Source organism: Culex quinquefasciatus, chromosome 1 (assembly GCF_015732765.1).
Source record: "Culex quinquefasciatus strain JHB chromosome 1, VPISU_Cqui_1.0_pri_paternal, whole genome shotgun sequence".
NCBI classification, from domain to species: domain Eukaryota; kingdom Metazoa; phylum Arthropoda; class Insecta; order Diptera; family Culicidae; genus Culex; species Culex quinquefasciatus.
The window spans coordinates 75,171,603-75,196,946 of record NC_051861.1 but is presented as its reverse complement, the minus strand read 5'-3'; the positions used below and the strand labels follow the sequence as shown (position 1 = coordinate 75,196,946).

Here is a 25,344-nt window from a genome sequence, read left to right as displayed (position 1 = left end):
TCGGCAGTGGTGGCTAAAACCTGGAGTGGCCGGTGCTCTCAAAGAAGGTTCCTCGGGGCCCGGAGGGCCGTTTACAGAACTATATGATTTTTGGCAATATGGGTATCAAAATTCATGGTTTTTGATACTGAACATGATAATGGCCATTTCGGCAGTGGTGGCTAAAACCTGGAGTGGCCGGTGCCCTCAAAAAAGGTTCCCCCGGGGCCCGGAGGGCCTTTTACAGATCCATACGAGTTTTGGCAATATGGGTATCAAAATTCATGGTTTTTGATACTGAACATGAAAATGGCCATTTCGGCAGTAGTGGCCACAACCTGTACTGGCTGGTGCCCTCGAAGCAGGTTCTCCCGGGGCCCGGGGGACATTTACAGAACCATACGAGTTGTGGCAATATGGGTATCAAAATTCATGGTTTTTGATACTGAACTAAAATTGACATTTCGACAGTAGTGGCCACAACCTGGAGTGGCCGGTGCCCTCAAAGCAGGTTCCTCTTGGGCCCAGGGTAACATTAACCGAAACATACGGGTTGTTGCAATATGGGTATCAAAATTCATTGTTTTGATATTGAACCTGCAAATGGCCATTTCGACAGTAGTGGCCACAACCTGGAGTTGCCGGTGCCCTCATGGAAAGTTCACCTTGGGGGAACATTTAGGACAATTTTGCCGACAAATCTATGAAACAAAATATAATAATCTTATCCCAGATTTCACTAACAATTCAAAAACTCATTCAAAATGTTTGGTCCTATGTCTTTCGGTTATGTCTCTGACATACCATCTTGAACTTTTTGGCAATATGAGTAATAAATCGATAATTGCGAAATTATTGAAATTGAGAATAACTCTTTCGTAATCAATTTGAGCCCTAAAAAGGGCTTTTTAATGCTTGCTGTTGAAATTTACTTGGCTGTCGCCGATGGCTGGCAAGAGCCTTTGTGGCCAAGAAACGCAAATAATAAAACTATGAAAAAAAATCATTAACTTTTGTGTCCGAAGTTCTTCGTCATGATGGTTATGCCTGTAGCATTACCACTGCACCTTTTTTTCTAATCGAAGTCAATTAATCTTAAGAAGAGGGTTGAAATCGATATTGGCATAATTTGTCACTAACATTTCAGTAAGCGCTTTATCTCACGCAAAGCCTACGTTTATGATGCATTTTGAAATGTTAACGACAAATTAGGCTTCATCCATAATGTACGTCACGCTAAAATCAGCCAAAATTTACCCCCCCCCCCCTACCCCCCTTTGTCACGTTTTTCCTATACTTATAACACGTAATGTCACGCTTGCTCAGATCAATAACTATGAATGGCACCGAAAATATGAGTCACAAGTTTAGTTTAAAAATTGACCTGGAATAACCCATAGACGGAAAAAAAAGACGAATCTCTCAAACTGTAAATCCTTACGCAATCGAGTTTAGAAAAGGCGATCGCTACATTTTGATCAATCGCTTAAGCACTTTCGGGAACAATGAACTGTGCAACGCCCAGTGATAGCAAAAAGTGAACTCTGCTGAAAGGACACCTCAAACAATGGAATGGTCCTGGCTGAAAGATTGGTGGCGGTTGAAAAGCCACGTCGAACTCACCGTCGAAGCAGAACTGCCGATTCCGGTACATTCGGGGTGGTGAAGCCGATGGTCCGGTGCACGATGGTGATATGGAGTTTTCCGACGCCCACGGCTACGATCAGGGCGGTTATCAGGATGAAACCTTGTACGGTTACGACGATGATGACGATTACATCTGTTACTGTGATGAATGTATGAATGTACGATGTAAATTTTGGTTTTAAAAATACTTTTTTAGATTTTTGATCGCGATCTAAAGTAATCTTTGTTTTGTTTCTTTTTTACAGGAGATTTGGACTCCAACGATGGCCTGGATTCGGACGATTCGTCCACATCCGGCAAGCAGGTTGTGGTGGCAGTTTGCGCGATGGCCAAAAGTCCCAGTCGAAGCCGATGAAGGAAATCCTGACGCGGCTGCAAGAATTTGAGTTCATCAAGATGGTTGTGTTCAGCGAGGAAGTGATTCTTAAGGAACCTGTGGAGAAGTGGCCACTCTGCGATTGTTTAATTTCCTTTCACTCCAAGGGATTCCCGCTGGAGAAGGCAATCCAGTATGCGCAATTGAGACAACCGTACGTGATAAACAATTTGCACATGCAGTTTGATATACAGGTAGTAAGGGTCGTTTGTATAAACTCTGGTGACGGAAGTTGAATGGGGTTGGGTCATTTTGTTTGTTCCCTCTCGCCTTGCAGGATCGAAGACGAGTGTACGCAATCTTGGAAAAGGAAGGGATCGAAATTCCGCGGTATGCCGTGCTCGACAGAGACTCGCCGGATCCAAAGCGTGAGTATTGTCTACCAACTTGTTGAACTAAAACATTTAAGGAATGATACTTGTAGAACATGAACTTGTCGAGTCCGAGGACCACGTGGAAGTGAATGGAATCATCTTCAATAAACCATTTGTTGAAAAGCCAGTTTCGGCGGAAGATCACAACATCTACATTTACTACCCGACGTCTGCCGGAGGTGGGAGTCAACGGTTGTTCCGTAAGGTTAGTTCTTATATAAAAAGCTCTGGTGTTTAGCGTTATCAAGCGGCAATGTGTTACAGATTGGCAGCCGCAGTAGCGTGTATTCGCCGGAGTCGCGTGTCCGGAAGACGGGTTCTTTTATCTACGAAGACTTTATGCCGACCGATGGGACAGACGTAAAGGTGTACACCGTCGGGCCGGATTATGCTCACGCCGAGGCTAGAAAGAGCCCCGCTCTTGATGGCAAGGTGGAAAGAGATAGCGACGGAAAAGAGATCCGCTATCCCGTTATTTTGAGCAACGCAGAAAAGTTGATTTCGCGCAAGGTTTGCCTGGCCTTCAAACAAACCGTGTGCGGATTCGATCTGCTGCGTGCAAACGGAAAGTCCTTCGTCTGTGATGTGAACGGGTTCAGTTTCGTGAAGAATTCAAACAAGTATTACGACGACTCGGCCAAAATCCTGGGTAATATGATTCTGCGCGAGTTGGCGCCGACGCTGCACATCCCATGGTCGGTGCCCTTTCAGCTGGACGACCCCCCTATCGTTCCCACCACATTCGGAAAAATGATGGAACTCCGGTGCGTCACCGCAATCATCCGGCATGGAGACCGTACTCCGAAGCAGAAAATGAAGGTCGAAGTGCGGCATCCCAAGTTTTTCGAGATATTCGAAAAGTACGACGGCTACAAGTACGGCCACATAAAACTCAAGCGGCCCAAGCAGCTGCAGGAGATTCTGGACATTGCGCGCTCGCTGCTGGCGGAAATACAAACCAAAGCGGCCGACTCGGAGATTGAGGAGAAGCAAAGCAAGCTGGAGCAACTGAAGAGTGTGCTGGAAATGTAAGAACAACAAATCATTATTTTACAATGTAGATAATTTGTTTAGTTTTAATTTAGTTGAGTTCTTTATATCCAATTCAAAGACCCATCTAAATAACCGCTTTCGCTTTCACCCGTAGGTACGGCCACTTTTCCGGCATCAACCGTAAGGTCCAGATGAAGTATCAACCGAAAGGCAGGCCACGTGGATCTAGCTCTGACGATGGTAAACACCGTTCTAGTACGTTTTGTTTTGCGTTGTTTATTTCATTAGCCCAACTCCTGTTCTAAATTTATTGGCTCTGTACAGTCGTTCTTCGTACAATGGTCCCGTTTGACTACGAGTTTATCTTACACATAGGACAATTGTGCGTAGGAAGATTGTTTTGCTTCTCTAACCTGCAATGAGCTTAACCATTTTGGAAAGATTTTGATTTTGTTTTCACCTTCAACAATCGATGATGGCCTGATCTAATGCTGTTCCTCTGTTTCAAACAATCTTCCCGCGCGCCCTCGCCTCGTCGTGTCCCTGTGGAACAGTAGATGCACCAAAGGAACCTTCGCTGGTGCTGATATTAAAGTGGGGTGGCGAACTCACGCCGGCGGGTCGCATTCAAGCTGAGGAGCTGGGTCGAATCTTCCGCTGCATGTACCCCGGTGGACAGAGCCGTGGAGACGGGAAGGAAGGCCTCGGTGCCCAAGGATTGGGCCTGCTCCGGTTGCACTCGACATTTCGGCACGATCTGAAGATCTACGCGTCGGACGAAGGTCGAGTACAGATGACGGCTGCGGCATTTGCAAAGGGGTTGCTGGCTTTGGAAGGCGAACTGACGCCGATTTTGGTGCAAATGGTTAAGAGTGCAAACACGAATGGGTTGCTGGACAATGACTGTGATTCGAGTAAATATCAGAACATGGCCAAATCGCGGCTACACGAGCTGATGCAAATTGATCGAGATTTTACGGTCGAAGATCGGGCTGCAATTAATCCTGGAAATGCGATTAGTATAAATTTGGCGATGGATTTTGTCAAGAATCCTGTGAAATGCTGTGCACACGTGCATTCGTTGATACAATCACTGTTGACGGTTGTGGGGGTTAAACGAGATGATCCCAAGACCAGGGATGCTGTCCTGTATCATGGGGAAACATGGGAACTTATGGGTCGCCGGTGGGGAAAAATAGAGAAGGATTTCTGCACAAAGAACAAAAATTTTGACATTTCAAAGATTCCGGACATTTACGATTGCATAAAGTACGACTTACAACACAATCAACACACGCTGCAGTTTGATCTAGCGGAAGAGCTTTACATCTACGCCAAATACTTGGCTGACGTTGTGATTCCACAGGAATATGGACTGACGGTGCACGAGAAATTGACAATCGGACAGGGAATTTGCACCCCACTGTTGAAGAAAATCCGAGCCGACCTGCAGCGCAACATTGAAGAACTCGGTGACGAAAGCGTCAACCGGTTAAACCTCGCTACAGCCACGGTGTTTCGAGTCCTGGGAGACACGTCCGAACTCGACTCTATTTCACCAGCGAAAGCCACGTACATTCGCTGTTGACGGTGCTACGATATGGAGGACTTCTGAATGTCCTGACTGACGAACAATGGCGACGCGCCATGGAATATGTTTCGATGGTATCCGAGTTGAACTACATGTCCCAAATAGTGATAATGCTGTACGAGGACCCAACGAAGGATCCCTTTTCCGAGGAACGATTCCACGTAGAACTTCACTTTTCTCCGGGGGTAAATTGTTGTGTTCAAAAGAACCTTCCGCCTGGCCCCGGATTTAGGCCCCACAGCCGGAACGATTCCGTTACATCGAAAAATGCGGTAAGTTTGGGATGGGCCGACCTGAACCTAGCTTCAGATTGCTCAAAACTTCAATGTCGTATTCACCAACAAAGGGCAAGGATCACGCCAGTGATGTCGGAAGTAAACGCATCATTGGCCAAAGTGCTTCAAAAATTTACACTATTTAAAAAAAAAATTTTACTGGTTAAATCCTATTCAAAATACAATACAATCAAGATCATATTTGGGGTTTGGGTTCAGTACGCCTACCAGAATAACCTCCTAAATGCCTGCCAAAAAGCTATTTTTGTTACACTCTAATTGTACAAAAATGCTTCTGTGTGAAATTGCTTAATTACCAAATTTAATTAACTTTCAAAATTTCAGAGCGGCGATGAGGAGAGTACATCCCGTATTGACGAAGAAAACGACACAGAAGACGAAAACTCACACGGATCCGGACAAACTCTTCCCAGAGATGTAAGATGCATAACATGAATATTTGTTCTTATATTACTAACCCTCTTTTGCAGTCTTTTTCAGACACAATAAAAAATAAAGATCGCAAAATGCGCAAGATCAAATCCTCAGAACCGATCCCGATTGGCTCGTGTCACACGGTGTCCGGCCACGAGGCAATGGATCTCGCAAAACGACTCAGTGAAGAGCTGGCCGCCCAGCAGCAGACCCAGCGGCCTCTCAGCCCGGATGAACCGAGGGCGGCACGGTCTTTCGAGCACGGTGGAAAGCATGGCGGCGGAGCCCGCATGAAAGGTTCGTAACGCTATAGTTACTATTCTTTTTGTAAATATCTCCTATAAACTTCGCTTCCCACATGACCTCCCGTACAAAATATTCAAAATTTCTCTTTTCCTTAAGAAATAAACCTCGTGTACGTTACTAGTTTGGAAACTTCAATTCGACGAAAAAAAAAACTATTTCTATGTGCAAATTGCGCCCCTATTTTCAGAGTGTGCGTGCGTGTGTTTTCATGTTCTATTATCGTTACACAAACTGTAAAAAAACATGGTTTCTGTTCGAATTGGCACTCGTTCTTTGTACTTTGTTATGTTTTCTTGTAATACGTGTGTGCGCAGTTGTATTTGACTGAACATATTTGTTTGTGTGTGGCCGTACCGTACTTCTCTCTCCCCGTGTCCCCTCATACTTTTTTGGAACGTTTAAGATCCTGCACGTAAATGTAATGGCGCCCGCAGGCCGCTAACAAACCCAAGGTAATGTTTAATTTTGTTATTGCATTAAATGGATCATTTAAAGGCTCATTATTTGAAAAGAATCATTTACAACATTTAATACAAAAAATGACGTTCTAATCCCATTTTCAATATTGTTTCCTTTAGTAAACAAAACACGAGGTCATTTTTTTTACTTAACCAATATCAGGCTTCTCGCGTTGAGTTCTGATCGCGTGTTTTAGCATATTTAATTTTATTAAGTATTGAATTAAATTCAAGGTTATTTTCCTTTTAACAGGAAAATAACCTGCAAAGATGTACTCTGTAGTTGAGGTAAACTCTTTATTACCTACCTGCTTGAAATTCAGCAACTACTAATTATTTTCAAGTTTATGTTGGACAATTTTTGTACTTCATTTCACAAACATTGCAGTAAAATTGTAAATATATGTTAGGTTTGAAATGAGAGACATAGCAACCAAAAATGATTAGCATTAGCATTAGCATTTTAGGACGCCCTATCCACGGATGGCTCCAGAGCTAGTTTGTTTTTATTACTAAACAGTGTAAAAGATGTATGATTTATAGATATTTCATTTAAAGCCACTGCAGACACAACGCGACGAAGCCGTGCAAGACATAGCAACCAAAAAATGATGTCGAAATATTAAATTAAAATGTTGGGATATTACTTCTATTTGTTGGTTTATTTAGGGTGAAATGGTCAGCTAATGCAATTTTCAGTTTAGAGTTTTAAAGAATCAAGAGCTATTGTATGTTTCTTGAAAGTCATTGACAAAAAACTGGACATGTTTAATGTATGTACCAAACTAACAAACCACTCGAAAACTGATTTTTTCGTTCTCCCAGTACACTGTCGTTTTTCAAATTGTTTTTAAAGCTTCCATGTTTTTGTTTGAAAATGTATACTCGTCAATGAAAAAAATCCTACATTTTCGGAATCTTTTATCGTATGTTTCCTTAACACAACAATTTTTTCTCTGTTGTCTGTTCTCTCTCTTGTTTCCGATTTTGTTTCCTTCCTTCCGCCTTTAGTTTATTACATAATATTAGAAGTTAACCCCAGCTGCTAACCACGTAATGAATATTTTTTATCTATTTCAAATGTCCAAATAAACAACAACATCCGCGAACCGGCGACGAGACACTTCTTCAATAAGAACAATAGGAAAAAAAGCTAACCGAAACACACCTCACCAAAAACAGTAGTCTCATCTGGCTGGCAATTGTTCCGTGTTTTTGATATTTTTTGTTGCGCGCGAGCCTGGATGTTTTGGAAATGTTTGCTTTTGAAGGAAGAGAGAATTGCTTTCCTCAGAATGACTACAATGTTGAAAGTCCAACGAATGAGTTATGGGAACGACAAAAATCGCTTCTCATAAATGGATATTTCCTTCGTAGCCAGATTGTAGTTTGATTTAAAAAAACACACACACACACAAATTGCAATTATATGCTCTGGAAAGTAATGTTTCTTCTTTGTTTAATATTTAACACTCAAAGTTGATTGTCTCTTCACATGTTATACAAATCCTTTGGTGTTTTATTTAAAAAAAAAAAAATATTTTGAAGAAAATAATTTCAGTCTTGAAAACATAGAAAAGAGGACTGAAGACTGGAACAAAAAACGATAAAAATAATAAACGCAAGAAGTTACCTAAATTCATGAGGATGGTTTGCAAACTAGACAGACACACTTAGTACCTTTTCTGTGCTGGAAAAAAGTCAGAAGGTGTGTGTCTTGTCTATTATGCAAACGAAGTTTCCCGCAATTGAACACCAGTCAAATTAAAGGCAACATAATCATAAAGGATTTTGTTTGACATGCGAGACAGCAGTTGACTTGAGCCTTTCTACAAATCACCGGGGCACACACAACCGATACTAAAAACACCACTTTCCCCGTGGACTCAGGACTCTCCATACAGTGCGTTGGTTTTTGTCTTTTCGTTTTTCTGTTTAACGTTTTTGCTGGTGACAGGAGTTTCTTTACTAGTTAAATTTTTTGGGTCCCCTTTTAATAATAATCGAAGTAATTTTCTAACCCGTTGCTGCAAAGCCAAGTTAAACCCGTTGCTGCAAAGCCATCTGCTTTAAAATCTCGACATCCAATTTTGTCATTATTTTTTCGAAACTCACATAAAAATTCATCGAAATTAACAACGGGCTTAGTGGTTCTAGTTTCATCTGTTTCAATAAATTATCTATTTGTTCTTCTTCTTTTTCTTTTCTTCCTACATAAAACTTGTTGGTTTATTATTAATACTACATTTGTAATCGGAAAATGTTCAAAACTTCTCTTGGAACGTGGGTATTTTGTACAAATGTAATCTCTTGCAACGATGTATATCAATGGTAACCGTTAATCTTTTGTTTTTTTCCCCTAAATTAATGTGATAACAACCCGTTGTATACTTTTGTATTGTTTTAATTTTCTAACTTCAATGTTTTCTTGTGTTGTGTGTTGAATCTAAACTGAATGCGTCGTGCAGGCGAAACGCCATCTGCCAAGAAGCAACCTTCAACCATCGGTTACGAATCGGCTACCAACGAGCTACCACTGAGTTCGCTGGATCTTTCTCAGATTCCGAAAACGCCGGATGATAAGCAATACGACGAATCGGTACTGTACACGGGTGGCTTTGGCACATACCGTGGAGGCAATCGCGACCGAGTTCAGTTGTCGACAGTGGCCACCAATGAGCGACCGATGTCCGGCCAATGCCTTTTCATTAGGGATTCGTACTCTTGCGATTCCATCAGCGAGTTCACTCCCGATTTAGAGGGACAAGAGCTATACGTTTCGTCCTTTTCGGACACTGATTCGGAAACATCGCGGTACTATAGTGCCTGCCATGATCTGGATCCTTTCCATTACAAGTATCCGCTGAGTAGCCGAGCTATGTCTTACACGTTTTCCAACGACCCTGAGCGAGACAACCTCACAATCTTGTTCAATGGCTATTCTTATAAGTCGATGCTGTATTCCTCGCTACCACTTGTTAGCAAAAGTTTCGATGATTTGGACTTCTTGGCAGATCCCGATACGCCCCGTATCCTTCTGAATGAATCTACCACTACTCTGCTTTTTCATGTGAAGCACCTGAATCATAGTCCTAGCCCTCGTTCTCAGTCTCAGACCATCATCGATGGTGACGGTTCTGGGAACTTGTTTTGCGCCGGTCCCACGGAACTGTTGCGCGTTGCCAGTGATCCGGTGCTGCGACTTGATAGGTCAATTACTCCCCCTGAGCCAAGTTTTAAGGTGCGAACGACGGAACAGACAGACAACCAATCCGAATCTTGGACGGACACTCCCGCGTTCATCTCGGTGACCACACCTCCTCCTCCGGATGAGAGAGATCCTACGGACGTCGTGACCTTAGACCAAGACTTTCAAGCTATGCTAGACCAAATCTTCCCCAGCAAGAGTGTTGCCGTTGCCGCTAGTTGTAGTGAGAGTGACCCTATTTTCCCATTGACTAACCCCACCCACCTACCGCAACCTAACCTCAAACCTCATTGTTCGAAATTCGTCAAATCGCACACCACAGACAACAGTTCAAATGGCACGTCCGGCAGCGGTGGCAGTGTTGCCAACAGTCACTGTGGCCCGGGTGGTTCGTCTTCAACGACACAAAGACGTCAACGACACAGCATTGCCGGCCAGATGAGTTACTTTAAAATGCTAGGTGGATTCGGCAAAAAAATGGCCACTAGCACAAACAGCTTGTTCAGTACGGCGGTCATCAGCGGAAGCTCGTCGGCGCCGAACTTGCGGGATATGATACCGAGTACGGCCTCACCATCAGGTAATTTTTATTTTACAATACTTTATAGTTGTTTTTTTTTTGTTATGCATTGTTAAATAATGCTGATTTATCCTCCGTTTGCTGAACTCTACTGAACTCTTAATAGATAACGACCAAGTTCTACTTTACATGGTACATTTTTGAACCAGAGAGCGATATGCTGGACAGAGATTTTCAAAATCTTTTGCAGTAAATGTAATCATAACGAATCGTGTGTATAATGTTGGAAATACGCTTTACAAAATATACTCATAGTAAAATTACGAAATTGTTTTCTCAGTGTACTCTTCAAAATTACTCGACTCCACTCAGCTCTGATACCGACTCCACAGCCATGATTGAAACATCCCAGTCACGACGTTCAAGCAGGATTCTAGCAGAGTTCTTACAGAGCTGGATATTCTTACAGCATTCTAGCAAAAATTTTCAACCGTTCTAGCAGAATTCTGGCAGAACCATCTTTGCTAGAATATTTCGTGACTGGGATACTTACCTACCTGAAAAAATTCAATAATGTTCAGTTCAGTTCAGTAAATCTTTGAGATTTTTAGTGTTGTTAAATGCCATGAGTTTCCTATTATTAAAATATTTGATTTCATCCTTCTCCTCTTGAATAAAATCGGCTTACGTCATTCCAACCGCCATTCAACCCTTCACCTGCTGTTCCGTCTATCCGATGCTGCCACAAAACCCTCGACGTATTCCGTGGCATACTCCAAACTCCCACATCCCTCTGTTTAATGCACGAACCGTCTTTTCCTGACCATCACCACCACCACCACCACCTCCAACCTATTCTGTATTCGGTTTAAGCAATTGAAGGATTTGGTGGCGTGCCTCCGATACGCCCACTGGAGACGTTGCACAATGCGTTGTCCCTGCGCCAGCTGGACCACTTTCTGGAGAAGATGACCACCGGACCGCTGTTCAAGACGCCAGCCTCGTCGCCGCCCAAAACGCCGTTGCCCACTCCGACTCCCAACCCGGCGGCGGCACTCGATCGGACCGTTGTGGGAGCGTTTGTCCAGGCCAGTAAGTGAAAATGTGCGACCGTTCGTTTATAATTCTTTCCTAGAAATTATGTTATCATTTAGTCTGTTTCAAAGTCGATCCGCATCGCTTTTTGTTCCTGTTGCATTAGCTATGTAAAAAAATAGCAGGTGTATTTATCATGTTTTTTTTCGGTAAGAAAATAGTTATGTACATAGTCGAACATAAATATTCATGTTTCAAAACGAGTAGTTTTGAGCAGTAATATAAAAACTCTACTTTTATGCCTCTATGTACTGTGTAATCTTAAAAAAATATCGCATGATGAATAATAATATTATTTCTCCCAGCATTATTTTTTATTTCCATACTGAATGTTATGATGATTCTCCCATAGTTTTAAATCTAAGCCCCAATTAGCTATTACTGGCAGTAACAGCGAGACTATATATATTTTAGGATTCAATTTTAAAATATGCGTGTACAAAAAATAATGATTGATAATGTTGTTAAATTTTTCTTCAGGTATTTTTCTTCAGTTTTTTGTTGTTTAATTATTTTTAACCTAAAAAATCGAGCCGTGAGGTATCCCTGATGATGATTTTTTTTTATTGTCGTCCTATTGTCCCATATTTTAATTCTACGTATAATTGTTCCATCAAGTATTTTCTTTTGATTTTCCTTATGGAATTTTCATGATCACGAAGTAGGTATATTATTTTATTTTGCTTGTTGTAGATGAGAGTGGAGATTCTTGATCCCATTTTTTGTATCGAACAAACTGCCGTTCTACGCATGATTGCCCCGTATCATTTTTTACGATTCAGATCTTTTTATATTTATATATGTTCAGTTTGACGTAAACTTTTCAAAAAACCCATAAAATCTAGTAGGGTAGGATCTAGGGGTTAATCACTTCGAGTATACTGCATACGCGTATCATACGCACCTAATATTCTCATTGTCTGCATACCGTATTGTCGATATAGACCCCATAATCGTCACATATGAGGTTATGTGTACCCAAATATCAGCGTGAATATCATACGCGCATAATACTCGCGCAGTATTCCTAGGCTGCATACCGTATCGACTCCAATATTGGCTTCATATTGGTGCAATATCAGAAGTGAATTGCCCTTTGGGTAGGATAGTCATCAATGAGACACTTTTGGTTTTCAACTTTCAACAATTTTTCTATTTTTTTCATGAGCATGTTTTAATGAGCTTTCTGTTACATTTTCTTTCTTTTAATGTGTTCTAACATTGACCAAAATATGAGATCGATACGACATCTACAGCCCGAGTTATTCAACTGTCTCATTGTAGACGCACTTGGCAGGAACAATGATACAGCTGGGGAACAATGAGACACTCTATAAAAATCAATACTTTTCTAGTAAAATATCATGTTTTTGTATTGTTCCATAGCAGGTGACTTGCCTTGAACATTTAAAAGCAATTTTGCCAACATGAAAGTTAAGTTAACAAAAGTTATACTTAAAAGTTGTAGCATTTGTGTTTGGTCCGCTTAAAATTACGTCATTTGACTTTCCGTGCCCTTAATCTTGCGCACAAGAAAACCCCCCGTTCGGCGGAAAATACTATAAGCGTCAAAACTGTCAAGTTGACGCAGCTGTCGCGAGCCGCGTGAGTACGTCGTCCACGCGACGCAGCAAAATTTTACTGCTTCTTTTCGAATCGACGGTCGGACCGACCGCACGTTCCACCGTTCCGGCCTGCATCGCGAGCAACCCGGCCGACTGGACGCCCTGGCCCCGAAAGGGTGAGTTGCCGTTGAAGAAAAGATGGAAACCGTTGGGCTGACTGTGGCCGATTCTGCAGGGCCTTTTCGTTCTAGTTGGAACTCTTGCTGGCAAACCCGGAGACCTGCAAGCGGCCAGTGCTAAGGCGAGTCGACGAAACCGTCGGCGAGGAAGAGGACCTGTGGAGCCGGAGTGGTCACGATCGGGACCATGTGCAACTGTCGGTGAGTGCACAATTCCCCAGAGCAAGGAGGCAGCGGTGGGGACAAACAAAGCGAGCGAAATACCACGCGGGAGAGTGTGGTTTGTGCCTGTCGCCGTTGGAATATGGCCCGTGTGATCGTCGGAAGCGGCGTCATGTCTGAACGCCGGAAGTGACGCTCGGCGATGTCGCTGAAGAAAGGGGATGTGTGAGGAAAGAAGGCGAGTGCGGGGGAAAGAAAAGAAGGGAAGAGGAAGCAAAAGCGCGAGAAGGTGAACAAGCGCGAGGCGCGCGAGAATAAAGAAGAGCGTTGAAGAAGAAGAAGATACCGGGGAAAAGGAAGATTTGTGCACACACACACTGATGAGGGTTCAATACACGTGTTAAAACATACATTTCGTGCTTGTGTTTTTCTTCTTTTGAGTTCAAAGAGCAGCCGGGAAATCTCTAATTGTAACAAAGTATTTAAATTTTGTAAAATCCATATATTTATACCAAATAACTTTGTATTTTTGGTTAAATGAGGTAAAAACTCTATAAATAAGCCAAAAATCACTTTCAATTCATGTTTTGAAAGATTTCCATACATTTTGAAACGTTAAGTGAAGTAAAATCGAAGTGTCTCATTGTTACCCATGGGCTGAAATGAGTGGGGAACAATGAGACAGCCCTGGATTCTGGGTATATTCTTAATTTTGGCCAAACTTAATGAAAGAACATTGTAGCCCAACTCAATCCCTATGGAACGTCGAAAGAAATTTGAAGAAATATTAGTTTTGGTGTAAATGGCAGCCTTCGAGCGAAAAAGTATTTTTTGTCCATAATTTACTTCTACATCCCAGAATCAAACATTTATGAATGACTTTTCAAGGGAGCGTCCATGACCAAAGCCACTATTATGGCAGATGTGTATCTAGTAGACACACCTTTCCCCCAAATATGAGTCTGATTGATTGAAACTACGACTTTAGAGAGCCATTTTATCATTGTTCCCCGTGTCTCATTGATGACTACTCTACCCTACTTTCGTTCAACACAAAGTCTGTTTGTTCCATCATCAAACTTCTACGCATAATAAGGTCCTGAAGCTCTATGTAAATTAAATAACATTCAGGGTTACCAGGTCTGAGGAGTAAAAAATCTGGGAAAAATCTGGCAAGCCACTTTTCTCAAAGTAATAAGTAATTTTTTGTTCAAAAACTTTTTTTTTTCACTTTTTATACATTATAGCTTCACAATGTGAGGAAGAAATAGAAAATTATTTTTTTCTAATTGGCGCTCAAAAAATCTGGCAATGCCAGATTTATCTGGCAACCTGGCACCCCTGATTACATTAAAAACACGCTTTTTATTTAAATGCATAAAAAAAGTTGACAAGACAACATTTTTTCGATGGATCAACTATGGTCCCCTTGGAAAGAGCTGTCAAGGCCAAGTAGGACTTTTTCTGTCAAGTAGGACCGTCAGGTAAATTTTTAAAAATTTATTTAAAAATCTATTTTAAACTATTTAGGCCGATGCAAATATTTAAAAAAGTTTTTGTCCCTCGGCCCTGGCCGAGGTCAAGGGGGGGGGGGCAAAAAAAAAATAAAATAACAAGCCATAATCTTCACATTTAAATGAAAAAAGTGTTTTAAAATGCATTTTACACTAGTTCAGTTGTTTTGCAATCATTAGTTTTCAAAAAATCTAAGATTTTATAAAAACTAAAATTGTATCGAAAAAAAAAGATTTTGCATCGAAAATTTTCAAAAAATCTTAAGATTTTTTAATAAACCCAAACATGCTAAAAATGATTTTAAAAGCAGGAGAATGTATTTTAATTTGATTTCAGCTGGTTGCACTTGAATTTTCATTGAAATTTTGAAGTTTATTGTAAAAATATTTTTTGCCCCCTGATTTTTTGGGCCAATTTTGAAGGGGGAGGGGGGGGGGGGGGTGACAAAATCTTTATCGCTGTAAGAAAAATAAGCTTTATCGCTGTAAACAATAATATCAATCTAAGCTTCATTTTACGACCCAATTGTCCCTCCAAGTATTTTTTGAGAGATTAACTGCTAACTGAGGCGATAAGGGATATGAAGGGCGAATAAAAACCCCGGGACAATTATGCGTAGAAACACAGAAATCAGTCGAAAAATTTCAATCACGTTTTTCTCGGTTGCACTTTTTCGAACATGGAGTAATTATGCGTTGAACACGGCATAGCTCTTTCAATTGAACACAAAACAATGATTTTTTTTGCTTAAGTTGAAAGCTTCAACAATCAGCTATGTATGGCCGATAAGGGTATTTGATCAGATGAGTTCTTTGAATCATGTCAAGCGTTTAAAAAAAAATCAAACAGGAATTTACAAAATATAAAGGGGTAACTATACCCCCTTCAAAATGTTGAAGAAATCTTAAGAAACATGTTTCTTATTCATCCTGACTAAAGCAAAAAGTACAGTGATAATGTCATAGGCGGCATAACCAAAATGACGAAGAACGAACCAGTGGACCAATTCTAAAACAATTAAGCCTAGCTCCAAAAGCCACCACATGACGGCGCTTGCGAGCTGAGCTTTTCGGACATCTGTAATGGTACGTTCGTTTAAAGAGTCGGTGCGGCACTGAGTACCGCACTCATTGGTTCCAGTTTTGGTTCAATCGAACATCATTATTTGTCAGTGCGCGTGAAACTCACATGCAACTGATGGTACCGACGTCGTCGGATGATACGTTCGTTTGAGGGCTAGCTAGAGACGCTAGTTCCGCACGAGTTTCGCCGCCATCTTGGAACTGAAACGCTAGTGCCGTACGCGATATTTTTTTCAGTTTCATGCGATTTCCACGCACACTGACAAATGACGTTCGATTGAACCAAAACTGGCACCGATAGTTCTTCAAACGAACGTATCATGAAAAAATATCGAGTCCGGCACTAGAGTTTCAGTTCCAACATTGAGGTGAAACTCTTGCGGAACTAGCGCGAGTTTCTTAAAAAAACACGTTGCCAGCTCTGAGAGCGGAACTAGCCCGAACGTACCATAAGTGATGCTTTATTGTTAGATAAAAGTCTTCTTGGGCGACCTCACCAACGTTGGGTCAAAGAGCCGCTGGATTGATAATACCGATCAACAAAATTTCAGCGCAGGCTCAACTTGAGGGAAAGCATGAAGATTGGGGTCCCCAAAAACACGTGCTAGGAGAATAGGCGGATTTGATCCAAGGATGTACACGAATGGGACCAATTTTTTTTAAAGATCTCGCTGAGACATGAAAAAAAGTCTTCTGGACCGCTAAATCTAGGGGTTCAAAAGTTACAAGTTGTTGAAGTTTTGGCATTTTAAGTGAAAATACACAATAAATCATATTTTTACATTTTCTTAAATCATTCACAAAATCAATATTTATTATGGATTTCGATCATCTTGACATCATTCGACGCGTATCAGCAATAACTATGAGTTCTGATATGTCTTAGCATAGTTCAATCATGACATCTCTTATTTTTATCCGTTTAAACCCCTTGGAGTTAAGACCGGTGCTAGGACCGGTGAGTCTACCGCCGTAACAAGCAAGAGGTCGGCGGTTTTTGACCGCGGATCATACCCGCATAGCTTCAGTGAGTAATGAGTATGGTAGACTACTTTGCTAATGTGTTGGAATGTCCTGGGTCATCCTAGGAGTCCCTGGACTTAAGATCTGAGGATCTACAGTGAGTCAAATATTTGTCCGTACCCCCCCCCCGTACGGGAAATGTTTGTGATATAAAAGTACATAAAATTCGACTAAAGTGCCATGTTTTATACATCAATCGACGCGGCAAAATGTCCTCTTTAAGACATTGTCATTGGATTTGCAAAAAACTTTTTCTTGAAAAATACAAAAATTGTTTACTGAAAAAAGTTAAAAAAAGAGGTCAAATAATTGTCCGTACCCCCTAGTAAAAGTACAAAATCTGATCGATTTAAGTGAATTCATTTATGAAATGTTGTTTCAGTGTCAAATACTAGTACCTTTAGCCAGTTTGTGACAACTTTGAACTTCTGATAAGTTTGTTTAGTTAATTTATATTAAAAATTGGATTAAATTTAGTTTTTTAAAGTAAAACTTATCAAAACATTAGTTTATAAGTGCATCTCCAGCGTGGGTAGCAAACATCGAAGCAAATCAAATTTGCACCCGACGTCAACCCCACCGCGGTACCTGTCGCGGTAGCAAATTTGCTCTCTGTTCTTCAGGATTTCACTTTGCTACCCGTTATTCTGCTGGTTTACTACCGTGGCAAATGGAATGAAACGGAATCGACGTAACACCTTATAATGTGGCCCTCTTAAACCTTGCGGTTTCGTCAACGGATCCACAGGCGTGTATCGTTCTTTTTGCGACAAGACTCCGCCTCCCGGGTCTCCTAAGTGTGAAGGTATGGGCACGGGGAGAGGGCACCGAATACCTATATTTACACTTAGAATTTTTTGCGTCCGCACCGGAATTCGAAACGGCAACCTCTGGATTGTGAGTCCAGTGCGCGGTCCGATTGATCCACACAGGCAGACATACAAATGGAATAATGCACGGAAAATTCAATCATCTACGGAAAAAACATTTTTTTTTAAATTAAATTCAAAATTCAAATTCAAAAATATTTGAAAAAAAAAAAATAAAAAAATAAAAAATAATAAAAAATAAAAAAAAAAAATTAAAAAAATGAAAAAAAAATCAAAAAATGAAAAAAATTAAAAAAAATTTTAAAAAAATTTAAAAAAATGAATTTTAAAACATTTAAAAAATCAAAAAATAAAAAAATTCAAAACATTAAAAAAAATAAAAAAAATCAAAAAATTAAAAAAAAATCAAAAAATTAAAAAAAATCAAAAATTTGAGCAATTCTCTACTAAAACCGGAAATGGATTTTATTTGTATTTTTTGATTAGGCTCAAACTTTGTGAAGGCCTTCCCTATGACCAAATAAGCTATTTTGTGTCATTAATTCACCCATACAAGTCTCCATAAAATTTTGGCTACTGTCAATACAATACCATTTAAATATTCAAACAGCTGTAACTTTTGAGAGATTTTTTCGGATCAATTTGGTGTCTTCGGCAAAGTTGTAGGTATTGTTGAGGACTATTGAGAAAAAATAGGTACACGGAAAAAACAAATTGAAAGAAACCCTAAATATTATGCCCATTTAAAATGCAAGTCTTGATTTAAAAATTTTGGAAATATTTTTTTTCGATAAGATCGGAAAATTTCACGAATGTTTCATGTTTTAACATTGAAAATCGGACCATTAGTTGCTGAGATATCGACATTAGAAAATGGTACGTTGTTTGGGTGAGACTTAGAAAACTTCAATTTTCGTGTTACTTTTTCTTAAAGCGGCTGTATCTCATTAACCCGAGGTCCAATCTTCAATGTCTCTGAGACAATTTTATAGCAAATTTTCTGAACTTTAAAAAAAAATATTTTCAGAAATGGTCACTCATGGTAACTATTTTTAAAAAATCGAAAGATTTCAAATATTTCCCTAAAATCAAACTGTCAGTGGCTATATCTTGAAAACGGAGCACTTTATCAAAAAATCTGTAAAGTAGTTTTCGATTGCAAATTCAATTTCGCATGAAAAAATAACAACAAATTTGTTTTGTATCAAATTTCGATTTTTTTTTTCCAAAAATCACTATTTTTTTCAAAAAATCATAATTCGGCGGCAGATTTTTTGACCATGTTTCTCTATGGCTCAAAAGTTGCGGATTTTTGTCCCCTAAAACATATAAAAAATCTCGAAAATCAAAAAATGCGTATTTTGGGAAATTGAGTTTTTGTGAAAAAAAAAGTTGATTAAACAATTTGCTATTTTTTTTCCGTGTACCTATTTTTTCTCAATAGTCCTCATTAATACCTACAACTTTGCCGAAGACACCATGAATGATCAGAAAATTCACTCAAAAGTTACAGCTGTTTGAATATTTATATACCATTTTTGTATGGACAGTAGCCAAAATTGTATGGAGATTTGTATGGGTGAACCAATGACACAAACTAGCTTATTTGGTCATAGGAAAGTTTGAGCACAATCAAAAAATAAAGTTGCTCATTTAAAAAAAATTAAAATATTAAAAAAAAATTAAAAAAAGCTGAAAAAAAATGAAAACAATAAATAAAATTTGATTTTTTTCCAACATTTTTTTTGAAATAATAAGAAAATATATATAAATATAAAAAATATAGTTCAAAAATCTCTGAAAAAAATTAAAACATTTAAAATTTTTGAATCATTAATTTTTTAATTTTGGAATTGGGTACTAAACTGCCCATGTTCGCATAAAAGCCCTATGTCAATATTTATGCACAACGGTAAAAAACACGATTAAAAACCATTTCTGATCACTTTTTTTTTCATTTGAATGCGAAAAAAAGTACTGACAAGACAACATTTTTTCGATGGATCAACTATGGTCCCCTTGGAACGAGCTGTCAAGTAGGAGTTTTTTGTCAAGAAGGACCGCGAGGATAATTTTTCAAAATTGATTTAAAAATCCATTTTAAACTCTTTGTGGTCGTACAAAGGGTCATTGTACTCAGAAAAATAAGCTTTATTGCTGTAAACAATAATATCAGTAATCTAAGCTTCATTTTAGGACCCGATTTTGGAATTTTTATATTTTTGAATTTTATTTTTTTTTTAATTTTTGAATTTTTTAGTTTTTGGATTTTTGAGTTATTGAATTTTTTGAATTTTTGAATCATCATACATCATATCATAATATCATACATAGAGCAGACATACAAAAATCTCCGAAACACGCATTCAAAACTTTGCCCCCGGCTTGCCGGTACTTGTCGGGTATCAGAAAATGAGTACCCGACAGGTACCGACACATATTTTCGTCTACAGATGAACTTGAAATCAAATTTGATACCTGCTTTGCTACGCGCGGTGGGAGACTCGGGGGCAAACTCGAGAGCAAATTTGGTGAGATTCAAAGCGGGTAGCAAATGGTTTATCTTTCGACATTTTCGAAAATTTAAATTCTTTGAAATTTTCAATAGGATTAAAAAGTTTAATAAACTTTTAGCATTTCTAGGCATGAATCAACACATAATTATTGCTTTTGAAGGTAAACGGAGCAAAAAATGATAAAAACCCATATTTGCCCCCCGCGGTGGGCTTGTTTCGGTGGCAATTTTGCTACCCTAGCGGTGGGGATGACGGAGTTTTTTCAAGGTGGCAAATTTGATCTCGGTATTCATGAGCCGGGTGCAAATTTGATTTGCACCACAGCGCTGGAGATGCCCTAAACAACTATTTTTATAAAATTGCTATTTTGTGTTGTAAGAGTCTCTATTGAACAAGTTTCAACAATATTTGTTCAAAATATACATTGTTTTCATCTTTTTATTGACATTTTTCGACCAAAAATACTGTTTCGGAACAATACCGTTAAACAATCCGGATTGTCCGGACCGGTTCAACCTCGGAGGAAATTTTGTGGTGATCAGATAGAGGACAAACCCACCTCTTGCAATTTGAAGCATCCAATTTCGTCCACTACAGCCCGATTACGAGTCCCTAGTCTGAAATTTGAAATTTTCACTTTCCGTGCTGAGAATTTCTGTACCGTTCTGGGTCAGAATGTTTTTGGGGAATTTGAAAATTTCAAATTTCAGACTAGGGAATCGTAATCGGGCTGTAGTGGACGAATTGGATGCTTCAAATTGCAAGAGGTGGGTTTTTGTCCTCTATCTGATCACCACAAAATTTCCTCCGAGGGGTTGAACTGGTTCCGGGACAATCCGGATTGTTTAACGGTATTGTTCCGAAACAGTATTTTTGGTCGAAAAATGTCAATAAAAAAGATGAAATCAATGTATATTTTGAACAAATATTGTTGAAACTTGTTCAATAGGGACTCTTACAACACAAAATAGCAATTTTATAAAAATAGTTGTTTATAAACTAATGTTTTGACAAGTTTTACTTTAAAAAACTAAATTTAATCCAATTTTTAATATAAATTAACTAAACAAACTTATCAGAAGTTCAAAGTTGTCACAAACTGGCTAAAGGTACTAGTATTTGACACTGAAACAACATTTCATAAATGAATTCACTTAAATCGATCAGATTTTGTACTTTTACTAGGGGGTACGGACAATTATTTGACCTCTTTTTTTGACTTTTTTCAGTAAACAATTTTTGTATTTTTCAAGAAAAGTTTTTGCAAATCCAATGACAGTGTCTTAAAGAGGACATTCTGCCGCGTCGATTGATGTATAAAACATGGCACTTTAGTCGAATTTTATGTACTTTTATATCACAAACATTTCCCGTACGGGGGGGTACGGACAAATATTTGACTCACTGTATTACCGTAACAAGCAAGATGTCGACCGGTTTTGACAACGGAACATACCAGCATATAGATTCAGTGAGTATGGTATGTTGAGCCACCCTATTGGTGGTGACGTGCGCGGATGCAACCCTGCCCACAACGGCGCTGCCGTTCAAGAGAAATGTGAAACGTTTACACACACAGTTAGTTCAAAGCCAGCTTCGCAACAATAAAGTCGCATTTAGTTGTTACTCGCGCGTATTTTATTTTCCGACAAAGTTAACCGGATCCGTCCCTCTTTTTCGCGTTCCCTGCTGCCGTCGGTACTCTGCTAATCCTGCCAACATGGTAGACTACTTTGCAGATGTGTTGGGATGTCCTGGGTCATCCAAGGGCTCCCTGGATATACAAACTTTGGAGAAAAACCATGCGGCCCTGTCTAAAAATTTAAAAAAAAAAAATGAAAGTGTACGTGTTGCTGGGAACCCCAAAGTTTATGCTTCCCCTCGAGTTGAGCCTGCGCAGACATTTTGTTGGTCGATGTTAGGGATCAAATGGAACCAACAATGTTGGAATTTTTTTTCGAAAAATTGGATTTACCAAACGATACTTTTTTTCCAAGACTATTTATCTTCTTTTGATGATTCATATTTATGGTTCCGCTTGGTATATTCATTTGTTAGCTTTCGATGTTTAGTGTGGCAGCTATCACAGTATAGTAGAAATCGTCACTTCATAAGTAAATTTCTACAAAAACAACAACACACACACGCGTTTCCCTTTCATCTATCCCACTTCCGCTTGTCCCTGGAATACAAGGTTGGAGCGGCCACTCGAGCATGGCGAGCAGCATCAGTGCAATGTCCAGCGGGGTCCTTCGTCACCCAACTACAGCGACATTTTTTCCCGCGGATGTCCGAGCAGTGAAATGTCTGCCAGTATCACCAGCACCGATGGGTAAGAGTATCTATTGCTTTGGTATCTCGTTTTCAATCCCTAATGATATTCATTTGTTCAGGAGCATTGCACTGGCAGTTGGCGGAGGAAATCGGGACGATCTGCCGCAAATTTTCCCGATGATTGACAACGACCTGAACGTGCTGGGATCACACTTTAATTACGATCAGTTGGCGGCCAGTATCAACGCGGAGAGTCCGGCACGGATTCCACCGATTAGCAAGGACGCTACACTGGATATAAGCGGAGATTTGACGCCGTGCTCAGACTGGGAGTTTAACACCAATGACGCCACGAAAGGTTCCACCAATACCGCAAATGACCTGGTAAAGCTAAGAACTGTAAAGAACAATAGAGTTATCGACGTGCGCATGCATTTTGTGCGCACGTAGATAACTCTATGATTCGAATTTCAATGAGTACTTTTTAATTGTAAACTTGTTTTAGACAACCGAGGAAGACGACGAAGATGCCACAATTTCGACGGATACATGCTTAAGTACAGGAGACTTGGCCGGTGCCAGTATTGGAGAGGAAACTGCATCTTCATCAAATTTGAATCTAGCACTTGAAGCGTGCTCGAGTGGTAAACACATCCAAAAGGAGTTCCTTTTTGACATGAAAAATGTTCGGCTTGACGTTAGCAGCCTGAGAGGTGATCTTCCTCCTCCTCCGGCATCTGCTCCACCTATTGGTCCCGGCTCTAGCAGTGGCGCTACGCCAAAGGTGGAGAACCGTTTTCGAGGTAATCGCATCCAGAAGCAAATAAGTTTATACGAAAAGGATTCCCGCACAGAGTCGAAAAATCTATCACATGGAACGGACAAATTTGATCGTTCGGGGCCATTCTTCAAGCGTGATCAGCAACCGTCCCGTTTGCACATGTCCTTTGATGAGCTGCAAAAGTTTATACCGAACGTAGACAAGAATTTGGCTTCCAAGTTGGAGCTGGAACCGGAAAAGTGCTCAAAACCAACAAAGCCATGTCCGCTCGGTTGAACAACAGTCCAACTCCGGGAACCTTCCTTATCCGAGAGGGGTTTATCGAACCTCCGCGAATAACTCGTGTTACGAAAAGTTTCCACGGAAAAACTGACTACCATCAGGTTCAGGTGAATGACATAGCGCGACGAGCAAGCGATATTGTGCGGCCATCTACTTCAATTCCGGCCCTAGACCCAACCACGGCAACGGGACTTTTCGTCGGCGCTACCAGGGACAAATACAACAAAAATCAAATAAGACAAAACATCAACACAAACTCTTTGAGTGCTAGCGGTAGAAGTGGGTCACAAAGTGGAGATTCGGCGCTAGGAATGGGTCGGTTCACCACATCAATAGTGCAAGAAGCTTCCGGCTCCGGTTCTCGAGAGACCACCAGCGCACATCATGTTGAAATTGGTACTTTGCCGATGGGCCCAAGTCAATTGTTTGAATCGGCCGGTACATCAACCAGTTCTGGCGGTTCTGGTAACTGTGACGGCACAATGGAAAGTATACCAAAAAGTAGAATAAATTAGTGTTTAAATGGAATGAGCTCAAAACGTGATTTAAGGAAATGTTATGAAGGTATAAAGACAGTAAAGAGATGCTATTTATTCTGTTCTATCGCTTCAAACATTGCAGCGTATTGTCGATTGAGGTAAATTGAGAAAGCCTACATAAAAACGTGATTTAACAACAACAATAAAATGAATAGGAGCCATGCAGCATTGTTCAGAAGTTTGAAGGGAGAACACCTAAACTCCCAAGCTAGAAAAAAGTTAAACCTATATTATTATTCAGCAATTCCTTACGAAAACAGCATGATTGGAAAAAAGATGATGGCACTATGGAACTGTTTTGAAGCATCTGCAGATTGTATTCATTTCATTTCATTTATTGGATTGTTATGGCAAAAACATCAGTGCAGTAATTATCCTAAGCTGAGATATGGGGTACCTTTCAACAGCTGACTAATTAAAACGGGGTTAGAGTTTACTGGTACACGGGAGAAAAATTGAGCAGAGGAAGGAAAAAAGTTACAAAATAACCTTCGAAATTGCTAATAGATAGGGGATAGTTAGAGGAAAGGAGGTATTTCTTATTCTAATATCACATCAAGGGGACATCCGCTGCAGCAGAGGGTTAGCTGAGGTGGCACACCCCATCCAAAACATCGGAAGCACTCTTAGAAGCCAATCGTCAATCAGCTCCATCTTCGCAATCCTGTGGACGTCGTCAGTCGGGTGGAAGGGATCCAGGTTTAACACCATCTTCAGCAGCCGGTTCTGCTTCACTTACAGTTTCTTCCGATGTGAAGCAGTGCAATCGTGCCACGCCGGGTAAGCATACTTCATCGCCGGTTTGAGCACCGTCTTGTAGAGCAGCAGTTTCGAGTTGCGGTCCAAGTAGGAACGCCGTTTCACAAGCGGAGATTGTATTTAAAAGCTACGTAAAATCATATTTTGATCACAGGAGGCTAAATAAGCAAATTACATACCTAGCTAAAAACGTGAAAAAAGACAAGACATAGTTTGACGGGTTTAGCTTGTTTCCATAAAAATCTTCTCATTTCCACGCACACTAGCGCACCATTTGATTTTGCTGACCGGACAAAATTTAACCTCACTTTTTTTCGTGTACGTACACGTAATACATGCTCACGTGAATCCTGCAACGCTCGGTGATGACGGTTAAACTTGGAAAAAGGATAGAAAGAACCTAGGAAAGAACCCTTTTAAGGATCATTCTGATTTTGAGTGTAGTAGTATTGTAGTGTCGAGTGTAGTGTAGTATTTTCGTTGAATTATTAGAGAAATTCACTCAAATCTGACAGATGTCCCTTTTAATCATTTCTGAGTAGGTTCGATTTTGACGAAAACTGAGTGTTTTTGAACGTGC

The 25,344-nt window shown here is 40.1% G+C and overlaps 1 protein-coding gene and 1 long non-coding RNA gene across 2 annotated transcripts; both read left to right on the top strand.

The window, feature by feature from the left end:
* Positions 1-1,319: 1,319 nt before the first annotated feature.
* Positions 1,320-24,079, top strand: LOC6045348 (inositol hexakisphosphate and diphosphoinositol-pentakisphosphate kinase). The gene is given in 19 exon segments (XM_038248291.1): positions 1,320-1,583; positions 1,586-1,776; positions 1,871-1,955; positions 1,958-2,196; positions 2,280-2,370; positions 2,427-2,581; positions 2,641-3,404; positions 3,524-3,624; positions 3,927-4,862; positions 4,865-5,232; positions 5,581-5,673; positions 5,727-5,967; positions 8,903-10,222; positions 11,036-11,254; positions 22,324-22,371; positions 22,374-22,461; positions 22,523-22,787; positions 22,909-23,431; positions 23,434-24,079. Coding segments are annotated over 19 exon segments (6,312 nt in total). The 5' UTR covers positions 1,320-1,546; the 3' UTR covers positions 23,982-24,079.
* On the top strand, positions 12,634-13,422 carry LOC119765118. Its single transcript, XR_005276505.1, has 2 exons — positions 12,634-12,998; positions 13,058-13,422. It is a non-coding gene; the product is annotated as an uncharacterized LOC119765118 (long non-coding RNA).
* Positions 24,080-25,344: the final 1,265 nt, after the last annotated feature.